Below are 19029 nucleotides of genomic sequence, written 5' to 3' on the forward strand. Positions count from 1 at the left end.
ATCACTGGACATCCCTGTGCAATCACAGCTATCCTGGAGTCACAATCACCTGATTGATGCTCCATGGACATTGCAGTCCTTTGCTTTAACAGTAACGCAGAGAGACATTATGCTGAAGCATGTGCAGAGCACTTCTTGGATGTTGCCAAAAAATGAAATATTCAAGAAAAGGTTACAACAATTTTGTACTGACAATGCATGTAATATGATAGCAGCAGACAGTCATTTGCCTTTTGAACATATGACATGCATCGCTCATGGTCTGCAGCAATCAATTACAGTAGCACTCAGTGATGGTGGTTTTGAAAACATGCTGTCAAAATGTAGAAAACTTGTGGGCCATTTCATCTGATCAGGTTCAATAAGGATAAGTGCAGGGTCCTGCACTTAGGATGGAAGAATCCAATGCATCGCTACAGACTAGGGACCGAATGGCTAGGCAGCAGTTCTGCGGAAAAGGACCTAGGGGTGACAGTGGACGAGAAGCTGGATATGAGTCAGCAGTGTGCCCTTGTTGCCAAGAAGGCCAATGGCATTTTGGGATGTATAAGTAGGGGCATAGCGAGCAGATCGAGGGACGTGATCGTTCCTCTCTATTCGACACTGGTGAGGCCTCATCTGGAGTACTGTGTCCAGTTTTGGGCCCCACACTACAAGAAGGATGTGGATAAATTGGAGAGAGTCCAGCGAAGGGCAACAAAAATGATTAGGGGTCTAGAGCACATGACTTATGAGGAGAGGCTGAGGGAGCTGGGATTGTTTAGTCTGCAGAAGAGAAGAATGAGGGGGGATTTGATAGCTGCTTTCAACTACCTGAAAGGGGGTTCCAAAGAGGATGGCTCTAGACTGTTCTCAATGGTAGCAGATGACAGAACGAGGAGTAATGGTCTCAAGTTGCAATGGGGGAGGTTTAGATTGGATATTAGGAAAAACTTTTTCACTAAGAGGGTGGTGAAACACTGGAATGCGTTACCTAGGGAGGTGGTAGAATCTCCTTCCTTAGAGGTTTTTAAGGTCAGGCTTGACAAAGCCCTGGCTGGGATGATTTAACTGGGAATTGGTCCTGCTTCGAGCAGGGGGTTGGACTAGATGACCTTCTGGGGTCCCTTCCAACCCTGATATTCTATGATTCTATGATTCTATGAAACACAGTACAGAGCTAGAAATAAAACAAGCGGCAAATGGACAGAAACAAGAACCTCTTGTACAAGACATTTCAACCAGATGGAACTCCACATTGGGTATGGTTCAGTGTCTGTGTAACCCAGACACCTTCTGCGTGTGGTGTTCTGTCCCATCTAGTGGCACTGAGACCACTTAGAGAGAGAGATAAAATGTGTCTGCTATACAGCCTTGGCTAATAGCCAGGTGGCTTTTAGCTCATGTGGTAGAGGCTCATGTACTAAGCTCCAGAGGTCCCTGGTTTGATCCTGCCCACTGACGACTGGGGTCTGTCGGCATTACATGAGCTTTGAAATAAAGTCACTATCACAGCCACATTAGATCTTCAAAAGCACAGCCTATCAGTGCCAACAGGAAAGGATTTAAAAAACTGCAAAAGCTAGAAACACTACTTGAGCCCTGCTGGTTTGTGAGTGAATTCCTTGGGGGAGAATTGTATGTCTCCTGCTCTGTGGTTTTACTCACATTCTGCTATATATTTTGTGTTATGGCACTCTCAGATGACGACCCAGCATATGTTGTTTGGTTTAAGAACACTTTCACTGCAGATTTGACAAAGCACAAAGAAGGTACCAATATGAGATTTCTAAAGATAGTTACAGCACTCGACCCAAGGTTTAAGAATCTGAAGTGCCTTCCAAAATCTGAGAGGGACGAAGTATGGAACATGCTGTCAGAAGTCTTAAAAGAGCAACACTTCAGTGTGGAAACTACAGAACCTGAACCTCCAAAAAAGAAAAACAACCTTCTAACATGCATCGGTCCACGCTGCTTTGGATCATTATCAAGCAGAACCCGTCATCAGCACATCCTCTGGAATGGTGGTCAAAGCATGAAGGGGCATGCGAATGTTTAGCATATCTGGCATGTAAATATCTTGCAACGCCAGTTACAACAGTGCCATGCGAATGCCTGTTCTCACTTTCAGGTGACATTCTAAGTAAGAGTTATCTTCCGTAAATGTTAACAAACTTGTTTGTCTTAGCGATTGGCTGAACAAGAAGTAGTACTGAGTGGATTTGTAGGCTCTAAAGTTTGACATTGTTTTATTTCTGAGTGCAGTTATGTAAAAAATAATAATTCTACATTTGTAAGCTGCATTTTCACGATAAAGAGATTGTACTACAATACTTATATGAGGTGAACTGAAAAATACTATTTATTTTGTTTATAATTTTTACAGTGCAAATATTTGTAATAAAAATAATTATATTTTGTTGTAATGGAAATCAAAATATTTGAAAACGTAGAAAACATCAAAATATTTAAATAAATAGTATTCTGTTATTGTTTAACAGTGCAATTAAAACTGCAATTAATCACCTTTTTTAATCTCATGATTAATCACAATTAATTTTTTAATCACTTGACAGTCCTAATTATTAGAGATTATTATTACTATAGAGGGCTATATTTATTATAGCCATCTTATAGACTTGGGGCTGCGAGACCTTCTTCTTTGATAGAGGTTTTCCAGGATGACATTTACAATTGTCCTCCCCACAGCTAGAGCGTCTCATAACCAGGGAAGGGAGATGAGCCAAAGACTCTGTGAAGTCCAATAGGGACTTCACAATGCTAATCTAATTCACCTGGAAGGTACTAAGTTAGTATGGTGATGGATAATGGCAGAGAACTGTAAAATGGACAAACAATGGACAGCAGATGAGCCATGAGCTTCAATCTAAACATGGCACCACAAATAGCCAGTGCAAGTTTGAGCTGCATGTGCAGATGGAACAGCTCATGGAAAACAAGGGTAACAGTCCCTGTTCGATTGTGACTACACTTGGAATGCTGCATTCAGCTCTGGGCACCAGAAGAAAAAACAAATTGAAGGACATTAAAAAAAGCAACAAAAATGACTCTAGGACTCTAGTATGCAGCGTTGTTACAGCGATTTTGGTCCCAGGATATTAGCGAGACAAAGTGGGTGAGGTAATATCTTTTATTGGACCAACTTCTGTTGGTGAGAGAGACAAGGTTTTGTGCTACTCTACCTGAGGAAGAGCTCTGTGTAGCTCGAAAGCTGGTCTCTCTCACCAACAGATGTTCGTCCAATGAAAGATATTACCTCACCCACCTAGTCTCTCTGGGATTCTAGGAAAGATTTTAAAAGCTGTCAGTAACTTTCACTGTGTTGAGTAAATGAAACCTTGCAATACCACTTAAACTATGAAACTAGCAGTGGGCATCTGCAAAAGAACTTTCTGATAATTGTATCCTTAAAGACCTGGAACGTGAGCTGAGGCTAAATTGTGTCTTACTCCTGCTGCAGGGCTAGTTTAATCTTCTGCTTTGAATGTTCTGCCTCTCATCAGTGTAGATATAATTCCCAGTTACAATGCAACATAACTTTTAATAGCTGTTCTATTAATTCTAATCAGCCACCATTTTAAAATGGTGCTTTTGGTGATAGCCCGCTTAGTTTATAAAATTTATACAATGTACTGTTTTCATATTAAATATGCCTTAAATCAAGGACCCAAAATCACTTTCCAAACATGAAGTAAGTCTCATGACCTTCAGAAATGGGAATTATCTCTATTTTACAGCTCCAGAGACTGAGATGCAGAGGCCTAGAGCCAGATTTTCAAAGGTCTTTAGGTATCTAAAGATGCACCTAAGTGCCCATTGAGAAAATCCCATTGGACTCCTATCTGTGTCCTTAGCTGGCACCTAGCTACTTTTAGGAATCTGGCCTCTAGTGATGGTAAAAATTTTGGTGACAATCAGTAAAAAGCAAAAATTGTAAAATCCAGGAAATTTTCAATAAAAAATCAGTACAAACTGAAAACAAATGGCCTTATCTAGATTACGAACAAATATCTCAAACAGGAGATTTTTCCCCCCAAAGAAGATTGCCTGAGTTTATCAATAGCATTCTGCTATACTTTAAAAATACACAATTCTATAGCTCATTTCACTCACATTTAGTGGTGACACTTTCATTTTATTTGTAGACCATCAGAGGGGTAGCCGTGTTAGTCTGGATGTGTAAAAGCGGCAAAGAGTCCTGTGGCACCTGATAGGTTAACAGACGTATTGGAGCATAAACTTTCGTGGGTGAATGAATACCCACTTCGTCGGATGCATGTAGTGGAAATTTCCAGAGGCAGGTATAAATATGCAAGCAAGAATCAGGCTAGGGATAACTAGGTTAGTTCATGTTTTATATGTATTTCAAGCTAATTGGATATATATACAATGGGACAGAGTGCAGCCACTTTAGAACTGACCGCCCTACCTTTCAACTTACTATGACTCATTCAGCAGAATCTTAAACCAAATTAGCCAAAGTATGACATGGGTGAACTCACTACTTGTGAATAAGTAAATAGTCATTGGAGCCAGGGCTTGACCATGGCTCTTTCACATGGTAGACACAGGCCCTAGCCACCAGGCTATCGAGTCAACATCTCTCGCTCTCTGTCTCTGGCCCAATGAATTGCTTAATACCAAATGGAACAGCTTCGACAGGAGTGACTGGGACACCCCCACCCTCAGATTAACCAATAGCCTGGCAGCTAGGGCTCTTACCTGGGATGTAGGAGAGCCGAGTTCAAGGCTTTGTGCCAAATCAAGCAGAGGGGGATTTGGAAACCGCTCTTCCCTTGCTAACTGGGGAGCATGAACTTCAGCCAGTCTAATTCCCACTCTCCTTATTGCTGACTGTCTTCTGCACAGGACCCAAATGGGACCAAGCCTGGTAGGGGAACACCTAGCTTATAAATCCTGCTGGGATTTAGGTGTGCGCTAGGGTGCTGAGCAGCTCAGTGGCATCAGGATTTTGGAGGCTTTGTGCATGCCCAGTGGTGGACATGTAGGCAGCTATGGAATTTAGGTGTCTACAGAGTTAGGCAGCAGTGGAGCAGGGGTTTTAAGGATCTTATGGCGTGGAAATTGGGGGCCTAAGTCCCTTAGTGGGTCTAGCCTGAGGCACCGCTATAAACTCAGCGTTATAAGAACTGTATAGCTTTTCAGAAATTAAACAACAGCTAATGACCAACAGCCCTGTGCTCAAAATATCCTGAATATCAAAATCGCATTACTAGCAGCCCACATCACCCACAAGCAAATGGAGAGGCTGAGAGAGCTTTAGACAGACAGCCAAGAAAATCCATTCCTTGTCCTTCTGAGTTACACATCAACACCAGTCATGGTTACTGGATATAGTCCAGCCCAAATCCTGATGGGAAGACAGCTCAGAACTACTGTTCCAGCTTTGGAAAAGAACCTATTTCCAAAGTGGCCAGATATGAAGAGAATAGACAAATCAGATAAAACGGCTAAAAGAGCTTTTGAACACTTTTAGGATAGACATCACTCAGAGAGCTGCTAGGTCTAGAACCTGAGGAACATGTTCATATCAAATTGGGAACTCGATAATACAGCTTAGCACTGCATTACAACACTGACAGAAGGATTGTTCAGTGTGTTTCAGGAGGTGTAATTAAGAGTAATGTCGTAAAGCTGAGAAAAGGAAAATTTAAGCTGAATATCAGGAAAAAGTTCCTGAGAGTAAGGAATTCTACACTGGCCAACTCTTCCAAGGGAGCCAGCGGATTACAACAAAACCATTGGGGAGGACATTTTAAAACTATACAGAACAAAAGGAACTGTAAAACAAAGCCCTTCTCTATGAGGAGGGCCTGGCAAGGATAAAGTAGAGCTTGGTGAAATTTTTCATTTGAAACATTTTTTTTCAATGAATGGGGGCCTTTTTTGTCAAAATGGAACTTTTCACAGCAACTCCCCACTTTCAACAACATTTTGAATTCTTGTTGAAAACTTGAACACCAAAACATTTCAGCTGACAACCATATATTTTTCACTTTTTGCCACTGTTGGCCTCAAAATTTTGATTTTCATGTTTTTGATGAAAACCTAAAAACTTTTGAAGACAAATTTCAATGAAATTTTTCCCAGGAACAAAACACACATTGCCCAGCCAGCTCTACCTGCGAGGCCTTTTCCAGCTCCTGTTTTATTGCTGTGAGGTAGAAACACAAAGATCCATTTTTCCTGAAGGAGAAGCCTTCCCGGTTCTTCCTATGCAGTTTGTTTACTAAAACTGCTTGGCTTCCTTTGAGCAGCTCATGTTGTTATCAGCCAACAGGCCTCTGCATCTGCAGACATTCTTAAAAACTACTCTGGTTCCTTAGGGGGAACATGGTGCTAGGAAGAACCTTCCCAACCATCAGAGCAGGAAGGATCTCAGGTGACCCCTGAGGAGCAAAGTGAGCACTGGGGCTAACCTTCTGTTGCACAAAATGTAGCCTACAAGGTGGAATGTATTACAGACTGTTCTGTTTCTTTCCGGACTTGACCTTCATTGCAGGTGGCATTGACCCGCTTCTCCGTGGTCTGCTGGTTGACCATGCAAAACTAATGAAACAGAACCAAATGATGATTGAGGAGCTCCAGGAGCGGCTTTTTGAACAGGTAGAAATAATTGGACTGGATCTAGCAGCCTTAAACCTGCAACGGGGAAGAGATCATGGTCTTCCAGGTAATTAAGCATAAGACTGCATCCCACAGGTAGTAATAGTGTTCTTTCTGCGTTGTTTGCAGTTGCTTCCACAATGTGCTAGGCTCTTCCAGACAACCAAGGAAGGACAGAGGAGAAGGCGGAGTAGAGGAGAAGGGGGGTAATACAACATTGAAAAAGAAAGATAACCAGGGAGGGGCAGAACTGTGCAGAGACTTAGAGAAGGTGGACAGAGGCTTAGATCTAATGTCAGAACTGATGAGAGCCCGGGGAGGGATGTGATCATGGATGGAGAAGGAAGGTGGCTCTATTGCTGGATTCTGGATGGGCCAGAGGGAAAGGGAGTGTCCGGGTGGCCAGAGGGAGGCTGGTGCAGCAGTCAGGACCTGGACAAGAGATTTGGTGTGGAATGGAAAGAAAAGAAGGGATCTTGGAGATGCTGAGGAGGAAGCAGCAGAGTTTGGAAATGACCTGGATGGGCAGCAAGGGAGAGGGCAGAGTCAGAAATAGCCCCTGCGGTGCAGGCCCGAGTGATGGGGCTGCGGGCTATCGATGGTGGTGCAGAAGAGGGAAGGTTTGGGAGGGAAGGGAAGGTGTTTGGGTTTGGCTGTGTCCCGGGTAAGATGATGCAGGACACCTGAAGAGAGATGTCAGAGAGCCAGGCTGAGAGGCGGGATTGGACGGCAGGAGACAGGCGAGGCATGGAGAGAGCTGTGTGAGCCATCAGTGTGCAGATGAGAGCTGAGTCCTGTGAGGCTGTCCAGGGAGCGAAGGGAGATGAACCAAAGGCAGAGCCCTGGGAACACCCCGAGAGGGACAGGGGGCAGCCCCACCAAGAGGGCTCGTGGTAAAAGGGGTAGGAGAGGACAGAGTCTCAGCACCCAACATGGAGAAGATGTCCAGGAGAGTTTCTGCTGTAACTGCCTCAAACTCTGACAAAGATTTGTGGGTCATGGTGGACAATCAGCTGAACGTGAGATCCCTGTGCAATGCCATGGCCAAAAGAGTTAATGAGATCCTAGGAGAAATAAACAGGGGAATCTTGAGTAGCAACAGAGAGGTTATTTTACCTCTGAATCTGGCACTGGTGCGACTACTGCTGGAATACTGTGTGCAGTGCTGGTGCCCACAATTCAAGAAGGATGTTGATAACCTGGAGAAAGTTCAGAAAAGAGCCATAAGAATGATTGAAGGATTGGAAAACATGCCTTATAGTGAGAGAGGCAAGGAGCTCAATCTGTTTAGTTTGACGCTGAGAAGGTTAATGGTTGATTTGATTAGTCTGTAAGTACCACATGGGGAACATAAATTTGATAATTGGCTCTTTAAATGGGCAGAGAGAGGTACAACAAGACCCAGTGTCTGGAAGCTGAAGCTAGACAAATTTGGATTTGAAATAAGGCATAAATTTTTCAGTGATGGTAATCAATCACTGGTGCAATTTGACCAAGGGTTGTGGTGGATTCTCCATCATTGGCAACTTTTAAATCCAGGTTGGATGGATTTTTTAAACGATACACTCGTTCAAAAGAAATTCTTTTGGGGAAGTTTCTGGCCTGTGCTCTACAAGAGGTCAGACTAGATGATCAGGGGTCCCTTCTGACCTTGGAGTCCATGAAAACAATTTTTCCTAGCAGGAATAGTATCTGGACTTCACTTTTTGGTAGAAATTGCTCAAACTTTCAAAACCAAAACAATGTCCTTTGGCAGATTCTGAACCTTGGATTATTATTGTTATTTGTTTTACCATAGAACCTAGGAGCTCAAGTACTGGAGCAGCACCTCACTGTGCTAGGCCCTGTACAAACACAGAACAAAAAGACAGAGGAAGAATCTAAGTATAAGATGAGACAATAGATGGCTACAGACATACCTCCAGGGAAGCACAAGGAAACAGCTAGACAGTATTGATCAGCCCGCCAGGCAGTGGGTCTCAAAACAGCAGCAGCCTAACTGTTGGCAAGCTTGTGTAGGCATCACACACAGGAGAGTTTGAAGGAGGATAATGAGGTCGCTTTGAGAATGTTGACAGGGAGCTCCTCCCATGTGCAAGGGACAGCATGAGAGAAAGCTCAAAGGTGCTTGCTTGAAAATTTAACAAGTGGGCAATGGAGGCTGCCATTGGCCAGTCAGGTAGGCACTGACACTTAGAATCATAGAATCATAGAATCATAGAATATCAGGGTTGGAAGGGACCCCAGAAGGTCATCTAGTCCAACCCCCTGCTCAAAGCAGGACCAAGTCCCAGTTAAATCATCCCAGCCAGGGCTTTGTCAAGCCTGACCTTAAAAACCTCTAAGGAAGGAGATTCTACCACCTCCCTAGGTAACGCATTCCAGTGTTTCACCACCCTCTTAGTGAAAAAGTTTTTCCTAATATCCAATCTAAACCTCCCCCATTGCAACTTGAGACCATTACTCCTCGTTCTGTCATCTGCTACCATTGAGAACAGTCTAGAGCCATCCTCTTTGGAACCCCCTTTCAGGTAGTTGAAAGCAGCTATCAAATCCCCCCTCATTCTTCTCTTCTGCAGACTAAACAATCCCAGCTCCCTCAGCCTCTCCTCATAAGTCATGTGCTCTAGACCCCTAATCATTTTTGTTGCCCTTCGCTGGACTCTTTCCAATTTATCCACATCCTTCTTGTAGTGTGGGGCCCAAAACTGGACACAGTACTCCAGATGAGGCCTCACCAGTGTCGAATAGAGGGGAACGATCACGTCCCTCGATCTGCTCGCTATGCCCCTACTTATACATCCCAAAATGCCATTGGCCTTCTTGGCAACAAGGGCACACTGCTGACTCATATCCAGCTTCTCGTCTACTGTCACCCCTAGGTCCTTTTCCGCAGAACTGCTGCCTAGCCATTCGGTCCCTAGTCTGTAGCGGTGCATTGGATTCTTCCATCCTAAGTGCAGGACCCTGCACTTATCCTTATTGAACCTCATCAGATTTCTTTTGGCCCAATCCTCCAATTTGTCTAGGTCCTTCTGTATCCTGTCCCTCCCCTCCAGCGTATCTACCACTCCTCCCAGTTTAGTATCATCCGCAAATTTGCTGAGAGTGCAATCCACACCATCCTCCAGATCATTTATGAAGATATTGAACAAAACGGGCCCCAGGACCGACCCCTGGGGCATTCCACTTGACACCGGCTGCCAACTAGACATGGAGCCATTGATCACTACCCATTGAGCCCGACAATCTAGCCAGCTTTCTACCCACCTTATAGTGCATTCATCCAGCCCATACTTCCTTAACTTGCTGACAAGAATGCTGTGGGAGACCGTGTCAAAAGCTTTGCTAAAGTCAAGAAACAATACATCCACTGCTTTCCCTTCATCCACAGAACCAGTAATCTCATCATAAAAGGCGATTAGATTAGTCAGGCATGACCTTCCCTTGGTGAATCCATGCTGACTGTTCCTGATCACTTTCCTCTCCTCTAAGTGCTTCAGGATTGATTCTTTGAGGACCTGCTCCATGATTTTTCCAGGGACTGAGGTGAGGCTGACTGGCCTGTAGTTCCCAGGATCCTCCTTCTTCCCTTTTTTAAAGATGGGCACTACATTAGCCTTTTTCCAGTCATCCGGGACTTCCCCCGTTCGCCACGAGTTTTCAAAGATAATGGCCAAGGGCTCTGCAATCACAGCCGCCAATTCCTTCAGCACTCTCGGATGCAATTCGTCCAGCCCCATGGACTTGTGCACGTCCAGCTTTTCTAAATAGTCCCTAACCACCTCTATCTCTACAGAGGGCTGGCCATCTCTTCCCCATTTTGTGATGCCCAGCACAGCAGTCTGGGAGCTGACCTTGTTAGTGAAAACAGAGGCAAAAAAAGCATTGAGTACATTAGCTTTTTCCACATCCTCTGTCACTAGGTTGCCTCCCTCATTCAGTAAGGGGCCCACACTTTCCTTGGCTTTCTTCTTGTTGCCAACATACCTGAAGAAACCCTTCTTGTTACTCTTGACATCTCTTGCTAGCTGCAGCTCCAGGTGCGATTTGGCCCTCCTGATATCTTTCCTACATGCCCGAGCAATATTTTTAGATGGTGCCTGAGAGATGATAGGCAGGGTGAGGCCTTGATGATAGGCGTAAATGGCCTTGAAAGTGAATACAAGCAGCTTGTGTTTGATGCATTAGAGAAGTGGGAGACAGTGGAGGGATCTAAAGAGAGGAATGACGTGGTTAAAGCAATTGGCTAGGAAAATTATCCTTGCAGAAGTATTCTGGATCGTTATGAGTGGAGCAAGATTGCATTTGTCAAGGCCAGAGAAGAGACTGCTGCAGTAGTTGAGATGCAAGATGAGTAGGACACTGAACTTTCTAAGTCAGCTTTAACTCCCACTCCCATTTGTGAAGACAGTACTGTGTTAATTCAGTGTCTGATTCTAGATGACACATCAACATCAGCTGAAATACGTTTTAAAATCCTGGACAAGGCAAATGTTACTAGTGGGCAATGGCAAAGCGGGCTGCCCGTGGGGAATGGACTACAAATGGGGCGATGCTAGCACAGATGGCAGTACTGACTGCTCTGCTCTGGTTCTGCAGGGTATAACGCCTGGAGGCAATTCTGTGGGCTTTCACAGCCTCGCAACTTAGCTGAACTCTCTGAAGTGCTGAGAAATCGTAAGCTAGCCAAGAAGTTCATGGACCTGTACGGGACACCAGACAATATTGACATCTGGATTGGGGCTATGGCAGAGCCGTTTGTTCCCAATGGCAGAGTGGGACCTCTCCTGGCTTGCATCATTGGATCTCAGTTCAGGAAATTGCGAGATGGGGACAGGTAGGCTGACTGGAAAGTGAATCTCCACTTCCATTTTATTTACAAAAGAACAAACGGCAGTCGGTGTCATGTGCTGTTCCATTCCCTCGCCGATGAGCTTGCTTGGTGTTCCAAGCTCCACAGCTCAATACCGGAGTTTCATTCACAGTTATTAAAGGGGCGCCCTTGTGGGAAGGGCAGTTGATTAACCCCTACGTGGCCAGGCAGCTCCAATCACTGGTGCATGGATGGTCTTTAGAGGGCTCTGAAGAAAGGTGAAACACCCCCTTAAATCTCCTTTAAAGGTGATCATTTCTGGGGTCGTTATCCTGTGTTTATGAATCCAGCCTGCTTCAAACCAACATGAAAAATGCAAACACTATGTCAATTTTGATTTCTGTTTTGTGTATTGCCACTTTAAAAACATTTCTTACAAATGAAGGTTTAATTTGACTGTTATTGTTGCAGCAGAGTTTTCCTTTTAACAACAGTGTCACCACCATTCTCCCATAACTGATGACATTCAGAAACACTACGTTAAAAGCAAGTTTTGTAGTTTGCAAAGTTGAGCACTCAGAAGCACTCAGAAATGAGGCTGCCTGCAATCTTAATTCGGCACCCTTGTGCGTATGCATTTTGACCGTCTTTTTAATTACATGATCACATGTTGTCGGGGTGCTGGGAAAAACAATGTCAGTCAGTACACAGGATGGACAGTGCTCCAGGAATGAGGCAGCTGTTCAATATTTCTTTATATCCCTCTTGTTCAGCGTGTGGCCCCTGCCGTGTTCACCTCACATCGTCCAAACCTTGCAGTGAATACAGAATTAGTCATTTCTTCATGGGCAGTTCCATGGCACTTACCGTAGTACCACCGATATATTTTCACAACACCTCAGGGAGGTAGGAAGGTGTTATGGGCCCCATTTTACAGATGGGCACAGAGCTAGTCACTTCATAACTTACAAGCCAAGCCTTTGTTCCTCCTGCTAAATTTCACATCCATACCACAAACCCTTGGGAGCACTAGAGCTCTTCAAGGAAATGGCAGGAAAAATTGGCTAATGTGGGCAAAACTACCTCTTTCCCTCACCTTGTTCTCAAGGGGAGCCAAACCGTTTTTGCTGAAACACAGCAGAAAAATCCAGCTTGAGGCAGAGACCAAGTCTGGTGATTCTCAGCCTGCAGGGTTCAAGTCTGGCAAAGTAACAAGTGATAAACCAGAGGGACCTGAGCTGGGCCAGCTTCCTCCCCTCCCTCCTTCATCCCTTCTGCCACAGGCTTGATGGTGGGGGGATAAATGATTGTCGTCCTGCCTGAGAGTTGGGGCGGAAGTGTCCCATTTCTCCCTCCCCTCAGATGAACCTTATACTAGCATGTATAGCATTGCAGAGAGACAGGGTCCCAGAAAGGCCCCCACTATCATGCGGTTCAAGCTAGTTTACCCCCCACACATGCCTGCCCCCTCTCCAGTAGCAGGAGCCGCGCTAACGCATGGCAAGGATTCCCCCTTCCTCATGGAGCGTGGGGAGTGCTTAGGCAGCAGCAACCCTGAGATCTGCTCCACCATACACCAGCCTCACAGACCAAGGAGGAGAGGCATCTCCTAGAGCGCAGCACTCCAGCCCTCTGGACTGTGCCCTTCACTAGCTGTAGCACTGCCTGCAGGTGCTCACCAGCCCAGTCAGGTCATGGCCCCAGCTCCAACGGGAGCAAAGAGCCCTCTGGGCCTGTCAGTAAAATCAGCTAATGCCTCCCTGAAACAGGGCGAGTTCCTGGAATACACTAGTCTGTCTTCTGCGCAGTGCTTGGATGGCGTGCACAATGAGTGGAAAAAGATACAAATGTGGTCAAGCAGAGTAACTGCCCACCAGCCTGAAAAGGGTTAAAGAGAGCCTTTGGGCCCAGCTAGCCCTGCCCTGTTATACCTGCAGCCAATGCCAGGCTTGGAGGGGAGAGGAAAGGAGGGAGCCTGGCTCAGTTTGGCGAAAAGGCAAGAGCTAGCTGCCTCCCTACCCGAGGGAAGGAGCACTGCCCTGCCAGCCGAGGCAGTCACCAGGAACCCAGCACCGTCTTCCTGGCCAAAGGAAATAGAGAAAGAGGCCTAGGCGCACCCGGCCTGAGAGGAACCCGGGTGACCAAAGCACAGAGACCTTGTAGGGGTTCTGACCCTGGCAAATTTATAGCTGCTGCACCTGGAGGAAACTGGGACTGCAGCAGGATGCTGCCCAGGGTCCACGAGGGGCCCTTACTGGTGACAAGCCATCACAGGAACCTGGTCTGTAGGGGCCAAGCCCCAAACTGAAGGGGCAGCAGTAGGAAGTAGCCCAGGGCAGTGGATGTAGGCTCCCCGTTGGGAGGTCCTCTACTCAGGGGTTGACTTAAACGGGGCCCTGGGCTGGGATCTGGTGGAATGGGAGGGTCCAGATCCCCCTATCTGCCCACCTTAAAGACCGAGGCACCTCGATCACAGAAACAGAGAGCAGGAAGTTAAGTCCTCCAACCACTAGGTCGACTGGCCTCCCAAACCCCCTTTGCCGTTTTGGTGGAGAATGTGGGCAGATACCCTAATCCCTGCCAAAGGGAATAGAAACACACAAGCCAACCAACCCTCAAGCAATCCCCATCCCCACCTCCCTCCTCACTGCATGGAGATGAAAGAGCTGCTAGAATGGGTGGCTGAACAAAACACACACCGGCAGCAGGAACTACTTCAGCAGATGGGCAAACAGCAGCAGCAGCTGAGCTGTGAGTTAGCGACCTAGCAGCAGCAGCTGGTCGTCCAAAGGTGGCTACAATACTATGGCCGTGTAGTCCAGTAGAACCAGTGAACCCCACCCCAGCTGTGATTGCCACTGCTGTCAGACTCACCAAGGTGGGACCTGATGAGGATCCTGTGGCCTTCTTTGAAACCTTTGAGGAGGTGGCCATGGTAGCCAGCTCACTATTCTAGCCAATTTATTCCAGGGTTCTCAACCATTGCAGATCCTCTTACGCAGGTGCTCCACTCCATTGCATGCCCCTGTCCACCCTGTCTTAAAGTCTGAAGCACCTCGACCACACAAGCAGGGAGTCAAGTCCTCCAACCACTAGGTTGACTGGCCCCCCAAGCCCACTGTTACAACAAAGAACTGGGCAGCTACCTCATTCATACAGCACCGTGCGTTGAGTGAGCCAGGGGTTGTTTGTGGACTAAACAGTATGTGAACATTCAGTTAAGGTCTCTAACACAGCCCACACGCACAAGAGGGCAGAGTTAAGATTGCGCAGGCAACCTAAATTCAGGGATTTCCTAACCTTTGCATAGATCTATAGATGTTAAGGCCAGAAGAGACCATGGTGATCATCATCTGAGCTCCTGCACAGCACAGGCCAGAGAACAGCTGTGACTCCTGCGGAAGCTTTTTATCCCATGACTTTGCAATCTAAAATTCTTTTCATTTTCAGTAGAATTTATCTGTATAAAATCTTCACAGTCTTTCTCTGGAAATCTTGAAGGCAGTTTGGCTATAGGAGATTTATTCACATTAGAAATACACTTTTTTTAAACTACCAGGTGAAATTGTGGCCCACTGCAGCTGGTGGGAGTTTTGCTGCTGACTACAATGAGTCCCAGATTTCACACCCCATCACTTCTATTTCCTTTTCACAGGCAAGGCTACTTTCCATATCCATGGAGACAAAACAAAATCATGACCCCCCAGAACTAAATTAATTCCCAAGAAGGATAAACCCAGGCTGTAACACTGCTGCTTTTCTGCTTCTTTGTAGGTTCTGGTGGGAGAATCCCGGGGTTTTCACTCCACAGCAGCGCCGTGCCCTGAGCAGCAGTTCATTGCCACGGGTTCTCTGTGATAACACTCGCATTAGAGAGGTGCCCAGGGACGTGTTCAGGGTCAACCGCTATCCTGAGGACTTTGTGAACTGCAGAATGATCGACCATCTTGACTTGTCACCTTGGAGACAACGCAGTAACTAGGGAGTGGAAGGTACAGAATGGACACCGTGCCCAGAGAAACACACGCAACTGGGCCCATGTGAAGACTTCCCCTCCCCAGCACTCCCTGGCCTTTCCTCCCCAGATCAACCCCAATCTCCAAACAAACTCACTCTTCCAGCCACCCTTCCTCAAACAGATCCTTCCTCCCAATCCCCCACCTTGATCTTCCTATCTGCCCCAGAGGCTCCTGCTTGTCTTCACTATAACATGAGGGAATGTTAGCACCGCTTGGCGGAGTTGTGTTAACCAACGCACTGGCGAATACACCCACTGCAAAGTTGGTTTTAACACCACGTTAGTTAACACAACTAGTTTAGGGCCATGTTCTGTCAAGCCCTGATTTTCTAGTGAACACAAACCCATTGACTCTCTTGTCCCTATGGCTCTGTCACTGCCTGGCCCCGGTACCAATGACCCAGCCTTCACAGACCGTCACTGAAGACAGTGGGAGGCTTTCCATTTACTCCAGTGGGAGTTGGACTGGGAACCCTAGATCCCTGGCTGTGGATCATATTCTGACAGCTGATCATATTCTGACTGTACTCATAGTTATCTTCTTAAGAGAGATTCATCCACTCTAGAAATGGGAAGGATCTGTTAGGCCCCATGCAGGCCCTGTCCCTGCGGCCAGTGCAGGATTGTTCCCTGTAGTGTTTCTCTAGTGTCATAGCCAGGCTCCCAAGAGGTGGGGTTTCCACGCTTTCCCTTGGTACACAGCCTCCTAGACCTCACTGCTGGGATGATATTTCTGAAATTGTGTCTAGTGTTCTATTCAGGCACTTACACGGTGTTCATCCCCATAGTATCGACCAAGCTCCCACGAGTTACAGATGAAAATGTGCTCCCCCTTTCTGGCCTCAAGGGGATTGAAATGATTTTAACGTCATTTGGAAGGTTTCTCAGGTCCAGGATGGACTTTCTGGAGAGAACCAGCCCTACCCCACAACAGCTTGCTCAGGAGCAAGGACTTGGGTCTTCCACATCCCAAGTAAGTGCTCTAACCACTAGGCTATAGAGTCACTCTCTTTCAATGACTCCTGTTGGAGCTGTTCCATTTTATATTGAAAAAATTACATGTTTATTGCTCCAGAGAGGCTGATTCTATTGCCTGGTGGTCAGGGTACTCACCTGGGATGTGCAAGATCCAAGCGCCTACTGCAGATCGGGAATGTGAACCTGGGGTGTTTTCATCCCACGTGAGAGTGCCTTAACAATCAGGCTATTGGATATCCTGGGGTGGGCTGGTGCTTGTACTCATATTTGGGTGTGGGGGATTTTGAAAGGTCTCAATTTTGTTTTGAATTGGAACCAAACAATTAGAGACCTCATTTTTCCCCAAACTGGAAGTGCTGTTTCTGGCCAGCCCTAGTGTTCCAGTGGAACTCAGGTGCCGGAGGACCCCTGGCTGCAGCAGGGTGACTGATCTCTCAGGGAGCCAGGACCAGTGCCATGCAGGGTCTTGAAAAATCCAGACAGCACCCCATGGAACTGGGCTCTGAATTGAATGGGGAGCCAGTGCAGAGAACGGCATGCTGGGGTGATGTGTTCCCAGTGTCCTGTGTTGCAGAGCAACCACGTTGCTGTGTTTTGAACAAGCTGTTTTTCCTCAGGGCTTGGTCTTCCCTCCTAGATACAAGGAATTGCAATACCCAGCTTAAGTGTTACAGTGCGCAGATCACTGTGGCCAGGTCTGCCTTTTCTAACACCGGGCACAATCGGGCCAGCCACAGACCGCAGGGAGGTTTTTTCTTTGTTGCTGTTGCTACATAAATCTAAGAGGACCCCAGGCTGTGGACCAGAGTGGCAGTCTGAGGGCAGATGGCTGGGATTGTGATAGAGGAGGAGTGCTTTTCCTTTCCCACATTTCTCACATCAGTCTTATCCTGGTTCAGCTTCAGCCAGCTGCTCTTCATGCAGGAGCTGAGCTCGGAAGGCAGTGAGAAACTGTCACGGGGCAAGTGCACCCTGTCCCCCTCTGGGGTGGGGGAAAGGGCATTATAGCCCTACGGCTAAGTCCTCCTGAGCACCCTTAGCCTCTGGGTGGTATGGCCTAATGGCCAGGGTCAACAGGGTTGCCCTCTCTCGCAGGGCCATGCAGCCTAACAGTCAGAGGGGGATGGGCCACCGCTAAAGGGAGGTGGTGGGCAGGGTAGGGGGACCCAAACCCTCCTTACTCCGCCAGGTCCCAGCCCAGGGCCCTGTCAGCAGCGAGTGTACTCACCACTGGCTCAGCAGAGATCCAACCAAAACACGCTGAGTTAGTGCCCAGTCCTACAACTGGATCAATGTCTAGTTCCCCTGGGGTGCTTCCTACTGTATCTTCCAGTGGCGCGGTCTCTGGATTTCCTGGGTCTCCAGGGTCTCTGACCTGTAAAGCTCCCAGCAGTTCCGACATCTCCTGGGTGTCCATGGGTAACCTTGTAATTCCTTTGTCCAGTAGATTAAAGGGCCCCCTAATATCAGATTGAAAAGAAGCTGGATAATGCAATTGTGTCTTACAGTGCCAGTGATATACCTTTTATTCCAACAGTAACTAGGCAGATGTGAAACTACACCTGCTAAAGAGAAATTTCTTTAAATCCGCAAGACCAGAGAATTTGCATCCAAGAGTTCCAAAAGAATTGCCCAAGAAGTATTCTGAGCCATTGATCTTAATTTTTAACAAATATTAGAAAGAATGGGAAAGTCCCAGAGGACTGGGGAAAAAGCTAATATTCTGCCAATATCCTAAAAAGGCTAAAGGGGATAACCTGGGTAATTACAGGTGCTGAATGTTCAACACCAAAAACTGCTTCACTCAGAGGCAGAATACACAATATTTCAGGGGAAATTTCGTGTCCAGGACAATCCCAGCCACCCAGGAGCCTTCTCTGCTTTATTGACACCTTTCCCATTTCACCCCACAGAACAAGCATCCAGTGACTCCTTATGATGGAAGCTGAGATTTCCTTGGAGGGCTGGATTCAGGATGCTGCTGGCAAGGATTCTTCACTCCTTTCAGTCTAACCCCCCACTGACTTTTGCTGGCTGGAATGCATGGCCTAGCTGCTGCCATTTTGCCTGTGTTTGTGTTGATTTTCTTCCATTTGCAAAAACTTCCAACCCTGTAATTAGCTTGCAAGTGGCCATTGCTAAAAGAACTAGGATTAGATAATAACACTAGCTAAAGAAGTCCAGATTGAATTGAAGCCCATGAGTGCAGATTTACAAGTTAGTGATTGTAGGCTGCCTACTGGCACCTATTTTTGTGATTCTTCAATTTCTTTATAATACAGATGATTGATTCTCTTTCTGGTTTCTCTGAATGGTGAATGGGCAAGTTGTACACATTTAAGATATTATCTCAATAAAGCCTGATTTATGCAAAAGTGTATTTGGGTACCATCACCTCCCATTTCTGATTATTGTCAGTACATTGGAACAAATATACTGTTAACCAAATAGCACTATCTATCCGATGAAGTGAGCTGTAGCTCACGAAAGCTCATGCTCAAATAAATTGGTTAGTCTCTAAGGTGCCACAAGTCCTCCTTTTCTTTTTGCGAATACAGACTAACACGGCTGTTACTCTGAAACCTAGCAG

General features: G+C 46.4%; 1 protein-coding gene across 1 annotated transcript in view; it reads left to right on the forward strand.

Moving 5' to 3' along the window:
- LOC102941880 (myeloperoxidase) overlaps positions 1 to 18816 on the forward strand; it is an 85013-nt gene extending 66197 nt beyond the window's left edge. Inside the window, exons 11-14 of the mRNA XM_037880828.2 lie at positions 6524 to 6694; positions 11230 to 11467; positions 15218 to 15435; positions 18353 to 18816. Of these exons, the coding sequence (XP_037736756.2) occupies positions 6524 to 6694; positions 11230 to 11467; positions 15218 to 15425 (617 nt within the window). The 3' untranslated portion in view covers positions 15426 to 15435; positions 18353 to 18816. The remainder of the gene's footprint in view (positions 1 to 6523; positions 6695 to 11229; positions 11468 to 15217; positions 15436 to 18352) is intronic.
- The last annotated feature ends 213 nt before the right edge of the window (positions 18817 to 19029 follow it).

Source organism: Chelonia mydas, chromosome 17 (genome assembly GCF_015237465.2).
Source record: "Chelonia mydas isolate rCheMyd1 chromosome 17, rCheMyd1.pri.v2, whole genome shotgun sequence".
NCBI classification, from domain to species: domain Eukaryota; kingdom Metazoa; phylum Chordata; order Testudines; family Cheloniidae; genus Chelonia; species Chelonia mydas.